The sequence below is a fragment of the Hemiscyllium ocellatum genome, chromosome 10, assembly GCF_020745735.1.
Source record: "Hemiscyllium ocellatum isolate sHemOce1 chromosome 10, sHemOce1.pat.X.cur, whole genome shotgun sequence".
In the NCBI taxonomy this organism is placed as follows: Eukaryota; Metazoa; Chordata; class Chondrichthyes; order Orectolobiformes; family Hemiscylliidae; genus Hemiscyllium; species Hemiscyllium ocellatum.
The window spans coordinates 107,677,786-107,696,077 of NC_083410.1; the positions used below are offsets into that span (position 1 = coordinate 107,677,786).

Consider the following 18,292-nt stretch of genomic DNA (forward strand, 5'->3'; position numbering starts at 1 on the left):
CCGGGTGCAAACAGCGAAAGAAGCGTATCGTCACACTGATGTCCCACCCACCCCTTCCCATGACCACCACCTGCCCTGGCTGTAACAGAGCTGCGGTAGCCGCATCTCTCTGTGCAGTCACCTACAGACTCACTGTGAGTGTGGATGAGAGTCACCTTCATCTGTGAGGGACTGCTGAAATAGTACATCTCTGGCCTAAGCTGTGGTGGCCTTAAAATGTTTTAAAAATTAAATATTACAAACAACATAGCCATATACAGTTCTGCCCCATTTCCTGCTCCCTACACGTCCTCTTGCGTGAAATGTTGTACCTTTCTGATGAAAGATGCTCACATATTATGGGATGTACGGTTAAATTTGAAGTATTTTTAAAATCTATGCCTATTTTTAAAGAGGCATTTGTTTGATGGATGTATGAACAAGATAGATCCATAATTTAAATACTGCAAAGTGGAACTTGCTTTGTGAAAACAGATAGGACTATCAGAAAATCAAATCCCTTGTTAGTTTCCTCACTGGAAAGTTTATATTGGGTATATTCTCAACCTTTGGAAATCACGTTTGTGTTTGTATTTTTCTGCCCAATTTTCCTGATTGCAATACAAGAGTACAAATGCTACTAAAAGAATCACTGTACCAACTGCATTAGAAACAGAGAAAATAAGAGAAGGGCATTTGACCTTTAGAGCCTGCTCCACTGTTCCAGATGATCACGACAGATCATTCAACTCAGTACCTTTTTCCAAGTTTTGCCCTGTACCCTTTGATCGCTTTAGCACCAAGAACTATATCTATGTCCTTCTTGAAAACATCCAATGTTTTGGCCTCAGCTGCTTTCTATGGCAGAAAGTTCTGTAGGCTCACTATTCTCTGGGTGAAGAAAATTCGCATTTATGCATTGTGCCAATGTAGCAATTCCATATATTGCACACCCTACAGTCTGTATATGAATGGTAAAGGTGAAACATTGATCACTGTACTTGAGTCATTTCTGTTCCAAAGAGCTTTCACTTTATTGGTCAAACTACTTGCATTTATTTGAAAAGGTTACATTTATGGCTGAATGGGGACGGCACTCCAAGGGGTCACAAGGCCATCACATTGAAGCTCTGGAGGTTTTGATGTGGTCAGGTATCCTAATGACGTTTGAGCCAACTTGAAAGCTGCTCTTTGTGATTTATTGAAGAGCCACTTCAAACTCTTAGCTTTAGCCATTCGTCAGTTTTGGTGCATTACCTTTGATCTTCACTCAATGTTAAAAGAAGGTTTGATGTTTACTTGGTGGCAAACAGGAAGCTTTGATGCCCAGTTTATGTGACAAATGTTAATTCAGGATGACTTTACTACAGAATTAAACAGAGCCGAATGCAAAAATGTGTGCACCAACTACAACGACTAAAATTCCCCACGGTGGGCAATTGATAGATTTGACACAAGAGTAAAAGCAAATTACTGTGGATGCTGGAATCTGAAACCAAAAGAGAAAATGTTGGAAAATCTCAGCAGGTCTGGCAGCATCTGTAAGGAGAGAAAAGAGCTGATGTTTCGAGTCTAACTGACCCTTTGTCAAAGCTTTGTCGAGAGCTTACAGATGTTGCCAGACCTGCTGAGATTTTCCAGCATTTTCTCTTTTATACAAGAGTGTAGTCCTTGTAAACTTCAATATCTACTCATGATATATTTAACACTTATAAGTATGGTAAACAAATGTCTAATTATTACAGGATGCAGGTATACACTAGCGTGTCCTTAAAATTTTTGAAACAAATAACACGTTTCAATAATTTTACAGGTAACTGCTCAAACAACAATATAATAAAGGTTAAGATTAGAGTGGTGCTGGAAAAGCACAGCAGGTCAGGCAGCATCCGAGGAGCAGGAAAATCGATGTTTTGGGCAAAAGCCCTTCATCAGGAATGAGGCTGGGAGCCTCAGGGGTGGAGAAATAAGTGGGAGGGGATTGGGGCTAGGGAGAAGGTAGTTAAGAGTGTAGTAGGTGGATGGAGATGAGGGTAAAGGTGATAGGTCGGAGAGGAGGGTGGAGCAGCTAGGTGGGAAGGAAGATTGACAGGTGGGACGGGTCAAGAGGACGGTGCTGACCTGGAAGGTTGGAACCAGGGTAAAGTGGGGGGAGGAGAAATGAGGAAACTGGCAAAGTCCACACTGATGCCATGGGGTTGAAGGGTTCTGAGGCAGAAGATGAAGTGTTCTTCCTCCAGGCTTCGAATTATGATCACTGTCTCCAAAGTGCTCACCTACCACTAAATCAAACATCCAGTCTGATTCATCACCAAGCACCAGATCCAGTGTGGCCTCCCCTCTTGTTGGCCCTTCGATATACTGCGTCAGGAAACCCTCCTGCACGCATTGGACAAAAACTGATCCATCTAACGTACTAGAGTTATAGCATTTCCAGTCAATATTGGGAAAGTTGAAGTCCCCCATAATGATCACCCTGTTCCTTTCACTCCTATCCAGAATTGTTTCACTAATCCTCTCCTCCACCTCCCTAGAATGCTGCGGAGGCCTATTAAAAAGAAACGTCCAAGCAGTGTGACCTCTCCTCCCCTGACTCTAACCTCAGCCCATACCACCTCAGTAATGAATCCCCGTCAAAGGCTCTCAGTCACCTTTATACTGTCCTTGACTAACAAGGCCACACCTACCCCTCTTTTACCGCCTTCGTTGTTCTTAATGAAAGATCTAAATCCTGGAATCTGCAACATCCATTCCTGACCTATCCATATCTCCAAAATGACCACAACATCGAAGTCCCAGGTACCTATCCACACTGCAAGCTCACCTACCTTATTTCAGATACTTTTGGTGTTGAAGTAGACACACATCAAAACCAGCTTGCTTGCTGTCTGCTAGCACATTCCTGTGACCGTGAAATCCTGTCCATGCCCTCCCTACTCTCACTCCCCGTGCACTGGATGTAATGCTGAATTAACATAGTGCTTGCTCGGCTCAAATACACGTGTGGGCATGTATTTTACTGTAGAGCTCGAATAGTGCATTTTTCTGCTGTGTCTAGTTTATTTAATCAGATTTGCACTATTAATCTTTGATATTAATTTACTTTCCAAATACATTACATGCCAAAAAAAAGTCACAAGTCAACAGTGTAGTGCTGGAAAAGCACCGTAGGTCAGGCAGCATCTGAGGAGCAGGAGGATCGACATTTCAGGCATAAGCCCTTCATCAGGAATGAGGCTTGTGAGCCTGAGAGATAAATAGGAGTTTTGGGGGGTGGGTAAGTTGACAATGCAATAGGTAGATCAAGGTGGGGGAGAAGGTGAGAGGTCAGAGAGGAGGGTGGAGCATACAGATGGGCAAAGTCATTGGCCAATCAAAAGGGCGGTGTTGAGTTGGAGGCTTGGAACTGGGATAATGCAGGCTGAGGAGGAAATGACAAAACTGGTGAAATCCACATTAATCCCCTGTTGTTGCAGAGGACCGAAGCATAAGATGAGGCATTCTCCCTCCTGGGATTGTGTGGTTTGGGTCTGGCGATGGAGGCGGCCCAGGATTTGCACACCCTTGGTGGAGTGGGGGGGGTTAGTTGAAGTGTTCAACCACGGGGCAGTGGGGGTTGGTTGGTACGGGCGTCCCAGAGATGTTCTCTGAAATGATCCGCAAGTTGGCATCCTTTCCTTCCAATATAAAGGAGACCACATCGGGTGCAATGGATACAGTGGATGACATTACTGGAGGTACAGGTAAATTTCTATCAGATGTGGAACACTTCATCTTCCACCTTGGAACGCTAACCACCTGACGCCTGGAGGAAGAACGCCTCATCTTCCACCTTGGGACCCGGCAACCGTATGGGAATAGTGTGGATTTTACCAGTTTCCTCATTTCCCCTCCCCCACCCCTTATCCCAGTCCCGTGCCTCCAACTCAGCACTGCCCTCTTGATCTTCCATCGTCTTTCCCATTTATCCGCTCCACCCTCCTCTCTGCCTTATGCCCAAAATGTCGATTCTCCTCCTCCTCGGATGATGCTCGACCTGCTGTGTTTTTCCAGCACCACACAGTTGACTCTGATTTCCAGCATCTGCAGTCCTCACTTTCTCCTAAAAACTGTCTCAAGTCTGATCCTGTATACTGACTTAGGGTATGAGTACAGGACAGAGTCAAAATTCTCAGCGACCAAGTTTCAAATATGGCTGCTTTTTTTCAATCCCTTTCAAAGTATGATTTTTGTTCCAAACTCAAAACAGAAAATCAATGAGACTGATGTAGTCATTGCATGTTAAAGTTTGTTTTCTTGTTCAGTACTCCTGGCACAGCAGTAATCCAAAACCAGATATAAAATTAAATGGTAACAAGGAATTTGCTTTAAATAAACTTAGGTACCTTAGGCAGAATGCATCTTCCATCAGCTTCCAGCTGGACAGAAGTTCACTTTAATTGCTTTCAAAGTTTCAACTTTAATCCAACAGTGTTGTGACTAATATTAACTTTAGTCCCAAGTCTTGTATTACCAAGTAGGAACTTCAGTTGTGAAACAAAAGTACTTAACTCTGAGAATGGGTCATGCTCGTAAAACATTAACTCTGATTTCTCTCCGCAGATGCTGCCAGACCCGCTGTGTTTCTCCAGCACTGTGTCTTGGTTTCAGATGTCCAGCAGCCACAGCTCCGTTAGCTTTAGTATTTAAGTCTATAATTGGCAGTCACTGGACCATACAGGGTGCTAACAGGTGCACTTCTGGTCTCATCCCCCAGGAAGGGTCTACAGTTTAAAGTCCTCGATTTACAGGCTTCCCTCTGCAATACTTGAATGTGTGATGAAGTGAAGGTGGCAATGGCAAGTTCCTCTTCAACTGCCAAAGAAATACAATGTGGGGAGTTGAACTGGAAAGGGCCAGGATATTACTGTAGAGTCATTGAGATAACATTGAGCACGCAGGAGTTAGTTGGAAAGCTCAAAGAGCTTGCACGGAGATGATGGGCCATAAGGCCTCCTCCTGTGCTGCAAGATGTATGAAAGATTCATTACTCAAGCAGCTTGAATAAGGGGAAATAACAAAACTCTTCATTGCAATCCATTCAATGATTGGAATGTACCTGAAATAACTCAGCTACCAGTGAAACAACTGAAAGAATTGCTTGGTAATTAACAGAAAATTCCACAGCACAGCCAAGAACATGTCAGGAAGAAAAAAAATGTTATTGGCAGTTCTCTTATTCTCAATCCTCAGGAAATGGTCTCTGTCATTGTTTCCAATGACACTGGCAAACACTCCACTGGACAAATTGTATTCGTTGGGTTTCACTTCGGCAAAGGAAAATAACATTTAAAGATGATTCAGTGGGAAAAGCTACATCCTTGATTTTCACTCCCTCAGCATTCAACGTGGTTTTTCTTAGGAATGACTGTGGACGTACAGTTACCTTAACAGGACCATTGAAAAAGTCACTTAAAGCCAATTAAACTTATTTCCCCAAATCTTTTGATGCAACAATTTTAAATCAATATAGGTCCTGAATTCCTGATGGAGGAAATTAAAATAGTTACCCTTGCACAAATCATTTAGATATTACACTTAGGCAGCTGGCTTACAAACATCGATTTCAAAAAGGTACATTTTCTATGTAGCAATTATATTATCCCAATAATATTTTATATTTAGTCATCAATCTGCATTTAAGAAAACATGTTATGAACTGATTTTCTATTTTTTATGAACAAGACAGTTTCCTTCTAGTGTTAAATTTCAGAACGTGAAAGCTTCCTGTTAATCGACAAATGAAAATTACCTTTTGTTATCTATCCACCAATTGTGTGTTTCTCCTGGAGGTTACCCTGTCAAAACTGGCTTCCCATTCTCCCAAATGGACATGAGACTCCACCATGCAGCCAGTGTGCACCTGTAAAATCCTTGTCTGGCATCTCACCAGATGCAAATGATCTATTCTCTTAGATGCATCATCAGTTCTTCTTTGCATTCTTCCAATACCCGTTAGGTATCTGTAAAATACAGAAGGCTAAGTTTATGATGCTTACATCATTTGGTAGTTGCAAATCAGAGGAAAGTGCAGGGGATGGATGTAGACATCATTGTTTGATTGCTTCAACCCCATCATTTAATAGAAAACACCACTCTAATTAGCACCCACTGAGTGTTACCTTGTCCTGTGGCGAGCATGTGGTGCAATGGTTAATTACATTTTAAACTGAGACATGGCTATGAGGCTTGCAGCAATGCTGCGGGAAAGTTTTGGTCAGAGTCTTGATTCCGGGTAAGTGGACTTTGGGATATTTGAGCACTGTTTGACGTCAGTGGTGTAGTTGGTGGAATTCGAAGATGCATTCACGGACTTCAACTGCTCTAGTGAGGTCACTGAATTTTACAGTACTGGCTCCAGGTACTTGGGGATTGACTCCTGGCATTGATTTCCTTGGTTGTCTGCTGCTATTGCGCTTTGAGTGCATATGAGGGTCCACTGAAGGCATGGGATAGCTCTTGTCTTCTCCACCAAGGCTGCGTATGCAGAGTTTTAAGGCACTGGAGCCAGTCTCCTTCCACGTTTTGTCATTCTTTACTGTTTCCCCCGAGTTCAGGGTCATTCCTTGCATGACTAGCATCACTTACTGCAGTCATAACACATCTCTTTTAAAGGAGATACACGACTTTAAATTGCACTCTTAAAGTTGCAACTTTTCATCCAGCCAACAGGTGGTTTGTGTTACCTGCACACAACACTAAATTGGTATGCTGCCTGCACTTCATTGTATACGCACCATTAATCTCACTATAACTACACTTATTTTCAGCAGCTAGCCAATTTACCATATATTTAAAGTCATTCCACTGTTACACTTAGTTAATCTCAACACTCAAGGTGTATTTCACTTCATTGAAAAAAAATCACATTTCACTGCATCTGACACCGATCAGCTCCACTCACCTTTGTACATCATTCTCTCCATTGGTTTGCTATGCCCGCCAAATTGGTGCAGTAACCCCAAAGTACTATGGATATTTTCAATTTGGAATTTGGAATTTTTTTTTCCCCAAAAAGAAAAAGGGCTAATGTTGTAAATTAAGTGGCTGCCTCGAGAGAAATGTCATCCATAATTCTATCCTGATTCTGTTTAAAACCAGTAGAACAAGAAAGATTCACTCGCACCTGCTGGAGTGGATTATGCACATTAAGTTGTTAAATAAAAACAATTATTTTGCAGATTCATGGCCAGCCAATGTTTGTTCACAAGATGCATCCAAACTGTGAACACCATAACAAAGTTTAAAACAAAAACAAAAACCAAAAAAATAGCAAAATTGCAAATGGTTCAGTCAATTTAATTTCATGAAACTTTGTTGTTTTTGAAATAAGCTTTGGGTCAGGTATCATCGATCATAACAGCCACCATCAGAAAATCTTGACGAAAACCATTTGTATAAAAAGTTTCTAGCTGCTCTGACTTAGGCACACAAAGAGTATGGGGGTCCGAATACAAATTTGATTCAAAACTAGTGAAAAATCTGTCCACCTCTGTTTAATTGAAAAAAGCAGTAATATTTGGAAATAATTGTATTGGTCATTCTGCAGCTCTATTTTGAGGTATATAGACAGGCCAGACCTTTGTCTCATTCACAACATTTACTGGTTTCTCCTTCTGAGAATTCATAATATACTTTCATTAAAACCTTACAATTCTCATCCTTTCAATATATGTTAATTTTCTGCTAATCAGCACATTTCTTGGATACCAATTTATTGGATACCAATTTATTGGATAATATAATGGCAAGATGATGTTTAGAATTCATGTGTTGAGAAAAGTCAAAATCGTAAAGGCAGGTCTGAACAAAAATTACCAGCACTTCTTGCTGAATCATAGAAAATTTGCAAAATCATTGCATTCATATCTACTCAACTGAGGTCTGAGAGAAAAAAAATGAAATAATTGCCATAAAAATGTAAAACACTGAAAAATATCTTATTTCAGGATATATTAACAACATATGCCACCATATTTTCACATTTGCAAGGTGTTCTGCTTCTGCATTGACAGCTCAGCTGCATGGGGGCTCACAAGGTTGTGGAGTGCAGTAATTTGTGGTCTTCCAAATTCACCTTCTTTTAATGGTCAGTGTCAACATTCCCTATCTTTCAGTTCTTTTTGCACTATTTCACAACCTGAAAGTGATTTAAAAAAAGGTTTACCAAATTTCAGCTTGCCGCATGTGCTGTCTTTCTTAATTTCAGTTGGCTAAAAAGCCTAACACTGGCAAGAACCCAACCTTGATTCCCAATATAAATCAAGTGCATGGTTTGCAAATTTGCTGCTTACAACATTCTCCCACAAAAAAAAGGACTTTAACGTAATCAACTAAAATCATCTTTGCAAGCTCTACATTTAACCCGGAGTTTACTTTTAATATGTAGTGGAATTAGTACAGTGTGATATCAATTCTCCTAAGCTCAAGCCAGAGATTACACGCACAAAATTAATTTCCATTTGTTGTAAACACAATTTAAAATATATCTAAACTCAACTGTAAAAATCCAAATTTACACACAATATCTTTTACCCATAGTCACTGAAAATCAAAGTCATTACTCCTCTGCCTATTACAATTTATTTCGTAGCTGTAAATCAAACTTCAGCACTTCTAAACAAAGTCATGAACTGAAGAAAAAGTTGATACTCATCAGGTTTCTGATAGTTAAGAAGGTATTAAAGATCTTTGTATCTTTCTATCACAAATTTATTACAGGCATGCACTTCAAAACAGTCTTCAAATTGCCAAGCTTTGTTTTTAAAATTTGGTACTGCTTCAAATGTAGCTTTCAGACATATCTTATAACTTAGAACCTGAAATTCAGGGAGTCTGAAGATGCAATGACTAGGTTAATGACATTACGTTTTGAAAATCTGTTTGAGAGAGAATGAAAAAATAGAAAAGAGGAATACTGTCATTTAATACATTTAAAATGATTTGATAAACATTTCACATTATGATTAAATATTGCAATTTAATTTTCCAAAGATGTATAATTTATTTAACATTATACATTTTAACTTACTCGCCTCCATGATTGTCCTGAATCCACAAATAACAACTCTCAGGTTTAATATATCAGGTACAGTCAAACTTCAACAGGCTAAACTCGTAAGATATTGATTCATTACCAATGGTTCAGAGCTCTCCTACAGCAGGATATTTCAAAATAACAGAAAAAGGTTGTGAATAGGAAACATAATTTATCGATCAGTTATAAAGAAGCTCAACTGCACAGCACAGTAACATCTCTTACAGTAAACAAGATGGACTCTGAAAGCTGAAGTGGCATTGTGAGCTAGACAGATCAAACACATCAAATGTTCCCGTTCAAAAGGTGTCCAAATGCAAAAGCACAGAAACAAGTGTCGGCAGACACCAGTGTTTGGTGAAGGATATAATTGAAGAAAAATGTGAAAAAAATGCTCTTTTATTGGATATCATGATGAGTCAATTTGACTTCAGTGTATACCAATGACTGCTAATTGTATGCAATTTAAAATAAAAATAAAGAACACTGAGGACCTACACCCATTGCACAGAGTCCTGTTAAATGTGTAGTTTTACTATTTAAGTCTTTAGTATATAATTTTCCACCTACATTACACGTCACTATTTTTTCAGCCAAAACTGCTGATGAATTCAGGATCATGTCCTGCATGATAGTACCAATAGTACACAGTCAACAGTTTACATTAAGCTTAGCATTTAGAAATTTAAATGTGTTGTAGCACACTGTGCACAATTACATCTGTTATAATTCCCCTTGTAAATGCTCCCTTTGCAAATAAACCTCAGATTGACTAGCAGCCCCAAGGTAGGTATGTGTGATATTAACTAAATAAATAGTTACTTTATGAAATGAAACCAATAATAGCAAAGTTAGACACAATCACTACTAAATACAGTGTATAGATATATTGGAATCTTTCAGGTAGCAAATGTGGAATGCAATGCTCTAAGTGAAATTCAAGTAAACAGGGGAGAAGGGTTTTTTCACATTAGCTATGTTAGGGACACTATATTAGGCATTTCTTTACGACAAACAGGATGAATATTCTAGAAAGTCAACTGCAATCACCTTCAATTTAAGCAGAGATGATATGCTCAGAATAAAGCAGCACTTATCAGCATAATCAGGATACATAAAGTACAAAGTGCAATTACTGTATCAAAAAAGATAAAACTCCCAATTATTCTTTACATAATTAAAATATACAAAATACACTATAACTGGACAGCCAATCCAAGACTGCGGTGTGATGCCATTTAGAGTCATCAAGCATGATCAGGTCAAAGGGCTTCGAAGCCGGCAAACACCTCCTTCTATTGCTAGTGATTGCCCAGCCACAGCTCCCGGTGGAAGCCTGGAAATGTGAGTCTGTAAATGAACATATTAACCATTTTAGGATTTTAGACCAACAATAGGTTATTTTGGCAATGAAATAGAATCAAACATTGCCTCAATTCCTCCTTTAGAATAAAAATTGAACAACACTATTAAGGCTCATCAATATCATTTATACTTGCAATAAATTCTACAACTACATTTGGTATGCACTTCCTCAGAACTTCAGCATTCTTAATATTCTGGTTGGAAAAATGAAGTGAGAGATGCTGATGAACACTTTAAGTTATTAAAGACCATCATTATGCAAGCTGTTCGGGGGACTACACATGTTCTTGGCAGCAATACTGACAAACTACAAAATCCTTTCTCCTATTGCTCTTTCACCTAAAAGGAGAACCCCATTATCACAGGGGCTAAGGTAAAACTATTATTCTTTTTATTTTGAACAAGTCACAACATAATGAAATTCAGTATATTCTAAATCTATTAACCTTCCAATTGGACCCTTTGATATTACATAACAGGGATAGCTCAAAGATTCTCAGTTTATATCATTCAAATGGATTTCCAGTTCAGAAGTTTGAGTGTTGTTTTTCATCAAATATTAGGCTGTTCTTGTTGTACAGGCCAGAACAAAACTTTTATTTACATGGCACCATTCAAAACGTTTGCAAAGTGCTTTTGTAATAGCATCATTACTGCATCCCCCTGCATCATAGAAATGTCCCACCAGTAATAATGTTGGTGATGTGCAGAAAATATGTTTTTATTCATTAATTTACCAGAAATGGGCACTGTAGGCGTTTATGTATTGCCCATCCCAAACTGTTCACAAGTATCAGTTTAAATGGATAAATACTGATGAGGCCTCCCACCCTTTTCTTTGAATAGTGTCACAGGATTTTTTTTCATCGATCTGAAGAGCCTCATCATAATATTACATCCAAATAAGATGGATGAGGGATTCAATTGCAGCCACTTGACTGAGAGAATGGTGGATTACCACAAATCCAAGGCTAACTGTTGAGTGCAGAGAGATGCACAGACCTATCACGGCTCATAGATCATGTACTTCTGCATAACAATGGTTGCAATACAAAATGGCAGGATGGGTTATTAGTAAAAATGACAACATGAACATCAAAAGTATTAGAATCATGGACAATAAAATCAATGAATGTGCCTAAGCAAAGTGAATAATGTCGTACAGTAAATTCTCTGAATGTGAGATCTGCGCCAAAAGGTTAATAGCAACAAACTTCAATATGTCCAGGTAAAATCACATTTCCGCAATTTTAACCTATTTCTACCGAGTACTTTTAATGGGTTCTGCACTTGGGAATTTCATTACTCACAAGGGTTCTTATAAACAGAACCCTTGCGCATACAGAGGAATGACTATATGTGTGATTAGAAGAATATATTATTATTAGGATAAAGAAAGCCTTGACACCGTACCACAGATATCGTACGTTTTTCCCCTTTAGCCACACAGGAGGTATAAAGAATGGCAGTTAAAATTATATTTGATCTTGTGGCCTTATTAGAGCTTATCCTGATAAAAGGGCCTTAAAACATGGGAGCAGGAGACCACTCAGCCCATCAAATATGATCCACCAATTAACAAGATCATAGCTTATCTGATAATCCTCAACTTCACTTTTCCCCATATCTTGATTCCCTGACCAAATAATAATAATCAGATTCTTATTCATTAAGTAAGTCCCACATACTTAATGAACCAGCCTTATAGGCCTCTGCAGTAAAGAATTCCACAAATACACTATCCTCAAGAGAAATTCCTCCTCATCACTGTCTTCAGTAGGTGACCCCTTATTCTGAGATCATGCCCTCTGGTATTAGGCTTTCCCACACGGTGAAACAACCTTTCTGCATCTAACCTGTCAAGTCCCCTAAGAGTCCAGAAAGAATTGTGAAGTAGCACAAGACACTGGCTATTTCTATTAGAGAAGCACAACTATAAATTAGGTATAATTCAGCTATTAAAAGGAGTCAGATATTATCCTGTTGGATAGGATATTTGAGATGGGAGAATGAGAAGGGTTGCATATAAAGTACACAAGCAAATGAGTTTCAATCGATCCTTGGAAGTACAGCATTTACTTTTAGAATCATCGCTCCTTGGTATTGCTTACTAATATATGCAATGAGTACAGATTCCCCACAGTCATGCAGAAGATGGCTAGACAAGTTTTTTTGAGAGAACACATTTCCTGTTCATAGTGGTGATGTCATGGAATAGCTGGGTATGGGATCTCACTGCGGCATTATAGAGGCCAGCTTGATTATTTTAGAGTTAGAGAAGAATAACCATATGCTTCGCTTTTAGCTAGTTTCTGTCCTTTCTTTGTGCCTCTGCTGGAAAATTGTGCAATTTTTGTTTTTTGGAATTGTTGTTTGAAATGTGTGGATGGGTGTTCTTCAATATACTTCAATGAACCAGGTGCTCTAATCTCACCAGTTTTGTATATTTTTTGTATATTTTCGATATTCATAACCTCTTGCCACTGGAGGTTTCTACAGGAGTACATTGTAAAGGCTTCTTGGATTCTAGGACATCTTGCATTTGTGCAAGTGCACGTGTGATTTCTCATCACACTTTTCATAAGATCTATTAATTGCCCATTCATAAACATCAACAACTGTCAAGTTTGTTTCCCAGCAATCTAGCAAAGAGAAATTAATTACAGTCAGCTTGACAGTAATACTGGAAATACATGCTTTGAAGATCAAAAAATTGTTAAACTGTTGTACATATCACAATAATATAACAAAAGGGAGTGACTTTACAGTTTTAAAATAAACATATGGGACAAATAACAGCCTTATATTCAATAGTGGAAAATGAATAGCATCTGTGTCCATGGATGGAGAGAATGGTTTGACCAGATTAATACTTGATCTGACTGGAAATAATGTCAAGAGCCAAAACATTATATCCTTATACACTTAAGAGCTCATTCTTGCATTTGGTCAGCAGATTGCACAAAGAAGTGCATAAAATACTGATTTACATTTGAAAAAACATGTGGATTGGCAGTATATTCAAAGGGAATGATAAAAAAAATCTAGATGAATATTATGTAACGTACATTGAGGAACTTTTATTGTCACCATGGTATGATTTAATTAACAAACTAGTCAAAGGCAAGAATCATATCCTCATTGTATGAAATGAAATCCTGTAAAATGGCAAGTATTTCTCTCCAGCAGCTCACTTAAAAAGGTTTTGTGGTAGGAAAGTGAACAAAATAGTGACAAGCTGAGAACTGTAAACATTATAGCTCGAATAAGGATTGATGTCATAGGTTCGCAGATACCTGATTTATCACTTGAAAATGTTAGCTTCTAGCAGACAGACCAAATGCAAACAGGGCTACCGTTAGGTTAAGAGCTAAAATATGACAATTGATCAGAAGAACAAGGTGTCAACTGGAAGATTTTACACGTCTGTTACTTAGCTATGGAATGCTCAAAACATGCATTTATATATAAAAGTTTAGCTGGTAATTTATGGAAAGAAAGAAAATAGAATAGATGAGAAAAAAATAGTAAGATGAACATTAAGCCAGGTGGAAGAGTAAATTTTTAAAAATTCATTCATTGGATGTGGGTATCACTGGTTGGGACAGCAATTATTCGCCATTCCTAGTAGCCCTTGAAAAGGTGGTGGTGAGCGGCCTTCATGAAATATTCCAGTCCATTTGCTGTATGTAGATTCACCGTGCTCTTTGGGAAGGAGTTTCAGGTTCTTTGACCCACCAACACTGAAGGAATGGCAATATATTTCCAAGTCAGAATGGTGAGTGGATTGGAAGGGAACTTGTGGGTCCTACTCTTCCCATGTACCTGCTGCCTATGTCATTCTACACAGTAGTGACCATGGATTTACAAAATCCTGTCTGAGGCAATTTGCTGAATTGATGTAGTGTTTTTTATTGATGGCCATGCTGCTATGACTGTGTGGATGGAGGATGGAGTGAACATTTGTCAATGTAGTGCCAACCAAGCAGGCCACTATGTCCTGGATGGTGTCGATTTTTTTTTGAGTGAACATTTCATCACCAATCCTGATCTTGTGCCTTGAAGATGGTGGGACAGGCTTTGGGGTGATAGAAGATTACTTATTTGCTGCAAGACTCCAAGTCACTGACCTGCTCTTCTAGCCACAGCATTTGTAATGCTAGTCAGTTTCTGATCAATGGTAATCCCCACGATGATGATGGGGAATTCAGTGATGGCCAGCTCACCAAATGTTAAGGGACGATAGACAGGATCTCTCTTGTTGGAGATGGTTATTGCCTGGCACATGTGTGTGGTACTAATGTTACTTGATATTTATCAGCCCAAACCTGAATATTGTACAGGCCTTACTGCATTTGAACATGGATTGCTTCAGTACCTGAGGAGTCACAAATAGTGCTGAACATTGTTTGGTGATGATTGCACATTCCCACTTCTGATCTTGCAATGGACAGAAAGTCATCAATGAAGTAACTAAAGATGGTTGGGATGAGGACACTGAAAAATGGGCTTAGAGAAGGTATTATTTTAGAGAAGGATCATGAAAATACTGCAAATGAAAGGAACTGGGGGCTTAAGAATTTTTAAAAATGAAATTTATACAGAACCTGATGATAGTGGCCAAATCAGGAGGTTGTTCTTTGGTGCAACACACAAAAAACTAGGTTCTTTTAAAGCACACTGACAGGCAAAAATATCCAAATAACATGTATTCATTAACTCCCTCATTTCCAGGGAATTTAGTTAATTCTACTAATCAACATTACTGCAAAGTGCAGTTCTCTGCTCCAGCATGCATTTAAAACATGATTTACAAATTAATTAGATAACTGCAGTGTTAAAAATATGCTGTGAAAATAAATAATGGACTCAACATATTACTCTTCAAAGAGTTTTTTGTCGATTATATTTTATTATTTAATGTCCACATAGCTTTCATTAGTAAAAGAACAGAAGGGAGAAAATAAGACAACTCTATCAAGGGCAGAATCTGCACCTGTAGAGATCAGGTCAACATTTTCGCTTTGTTCTTACATCAGGTTGAATTCTATTATTTTCCAATATTGGCAATAATATAACCAGCCATTTCCACATGCCACAAAAAAGCTGCTTTCATCATCATTGATCAAGAAAACACATGCTGGCACGAAGCTTCCAAAAACAACATTAAAGGCAAGTCAGCATACATAGATGAAAGCTCATTAAAAATCATTTGTTAGACCATTACTTAGTGAGAAACACAACCGAGATCCTGAGCAACTGACTGGTAAATAATATATAGCAAACATGTAAAATAATTTTAAAATGAGAAGGCACAAAATTCTGCTTTTGAATAGATCTTTTTATTTCAGTAGTCAGCTTTATAAACAACAGAAGTTAGACACTAGTAAATTGGTTTCATATATATTTAGTGCTACTAGTTTCAATTTGATCTTTCACAAACACTTAATTTTGAAAATAAACGCAACCCACTTCTCCTGAGCTTTTCCTTAGGGCAAAAAAATCAAAACAACCAGTGCTTCACTTTAAATCAAGTTTGGTAATAATCATGCCTATCTCTTACAGAATGAGAGAGAAATGTGTTCCTCCTTTCCTTTACTGCCTGCAATCGTTTTTGAAAAGTAAGATGCAAGTGTTTCATAACCCCTGAATGCATGATTAATATTGAATAACCAGCTTGTTTTTCAGTTTAAATAAAGATGATTATTTATTCACGTAAACACTTCAAAAACCTCAATGCTACATTTCACATACACACACCTATAAGACCATAAGACATAGGAGTGGAAGTAAGGCCATTCGGCCCATTGAGTCCACTCCGCCATTCAATCATGGCTGATGGGCATTTCAACTCCACTTACCAGCGTTCTCCCCGTAGTCCTTAATTCCTCGAGACAACAAGAATCTATCAATCTCGGCCTTGAAGACAATTAGTGTCCCGCCCTCCACGGCAATGAATTCCACAGGCCCACCACTCTCTGGCTGAATTATAGTTCAAAAGAGTAGTGCATATTGACAAGTTATAGAGTTCATAAGTCATGTGATTAGCTCATCATCTCTGCAGGTGTGGCAAAGAATGGCTTATTTTCCATTCTTAAGGGGTTGCTATGTGAATTCAACAACCAAATATCAAAATTCAATAATCAAAAATTATATCAAAGCTATTACAAGATTCCCTTGAAGAGCTGGATTTGCAGCAAGTCAAAGTTGGTTACTTGTGGTTTTATTACTAGAGATCTGTTTTGCTGTACTGCTGGACTTGAAAATGTAAGAGACTTGGATACTGTACAATTTTGCAGTCTCTAGTCTAATGTGGTCTATGTTGCTAAATTTGTTTTTACTTTGCTGTTTGAAGTCAGTCTGTTTTCTTCCTGGCACTTCGAAGAAAACTGGTTAATCAGAGGACAGGCTTCATTAGATCATCACATGGTCAATACTTTAATCACCTACTCTGAATGATTTGAAATTTGAAGCCAATGCTGCGCACTGGGGGAATGTATGATGACTTTCCACACTTACTCATGATTTGACTGTTTGAGCTTCAAGCTTAGAGAAAGAGCTTATGGCTTCAGAGGTTGAGCTTTAAGCAAGTCTCCAAAACATTAGGTGGTTGTGTCTTGGTACATCCATTCAATTCAAGGGAGACATTCTACACACAATCAATACTTTGGCATCTACACTGATATTTCATAAGTCACCTGTACCATGTGATAGATTTTACTATCGTATTGAATGGTGGAGCAGGCTTGAGAAGCTAAATGATTTACTTCTGCTCCTATTTCATACATTTGTATGTCTATTGAAAAAGGAGGTAGGGCCAGTTAATACAGAATACATTTAAAGTTATAAATGTTACATGCCTTTACCGGGCATGACATGGACACAAGGAAGTTGGTTGCGATTGCTGCAGGACAACCATCACTGTCCAAGGATATTGGTAGTGGGCTTCCTCAGAGTTGTGTTCAAGGCCCAACCATCTTCAGCTACTCCAATGATCTTCCTTCCATCATAAGTTCAGAAGTGGGGTTATTGGGTGATGACACCACAATGTTCAGCATCTTTCATGACTCCTCATAAGGAAGCAGCTCACATTCATACGTAGCACGACAACATCCAGGTTTGGACTGTTAAGTGTTAAGTAATAGTTGTGACATACATGCCAGGATATTCCCATCTTCACGAGTACAGAATCCAACTATCGACTCTTGACATTCAATAGCCTTAGTATTGCTGAATCCCTCACTATTAACATCTTTGAGTTAGCACTGACCAGAAATTTAACTGGATGAGCTATGTAAACAATGCAACTCTAAGTAGAAGTCAAAAGTTGGAGAATTAAAATGTAACTTTGTTAAGTTTTAAGCTTGGAGTGAGTAAGTCTAAGGTTCCACACAAAAGTGCATAAAGATTAGGAGATGTGAATTCCAGAAAACTCTGGAAATAGGGTTGGAGATCCCAATAAAGGGACTTTCTCATCAAGTCATCCTGACTCAGTGAAAATACAGGCCAGTGGCACTACCAAACAGCATTACTTAAGACATCAGTAAGCAAACTGTTTCAACCAGAATGGAAACCCAAAACAATGTTGATATGTAAGCAAAATAAATCAAACCGGACAGCATATGAGGATGCAGAAACAACCTATCACATTTAAAATGTTCTTGGTTTGGCACCTTATAGTTTCTGGGTATGTCCAACAGCTTGAAAGTGGGCTTAGTTTGGTTGGTGAATTCTTTCCTGTCAGCTTGAACATGTATTGGGTCATGCATTCAATAGCAATATTAATTGACGACGTAGGGACAGGATCCAAAGAATACATAAAAATGGCAGAAAAGTAGCAATCCTGAGGATTGGGAGCATTTCAGGATTCAC

General features: G+C 38.6%; 1 protein-coding gene across 2 annotated transcripts in view; it reads right to left on the bottom strand.

The window, feature by feature from the left end:
* Nucleotides 1-5,910: 5,910 nt before the first annotated feature.
* tasp1 (taspase, threonine aspartase, 1) overlaps nucleotides 5,911-18,292 on the bottom strand; it is a 109,109-nt gene continuing 96,727 nt past the window's right edge. The window contains exons 13-14 of one of the 2 annotated variants that reach the window (XR_009645136.1): nucleotides 9,050-10,405; nucleotides 5,911-5,981 (exon numbers count right to left, since the gene is read on the bottom strand). Coding sequence is in view for 1 of the 2 variants with exons in the window: in XM_060831846.1 (XP_060687829.1) it covers nucleotides 10,313-10,405 (93 nt within the window). In the remaining variant the exon portion in view is untranslated. Of the gene's footprint in view, nucleotides 5,982-8,997; nucleotides 10,406-18,292 lie in introns of those variants that run through there. The other variant, XM_060831846.1, reaches the window with a different exon arrangement.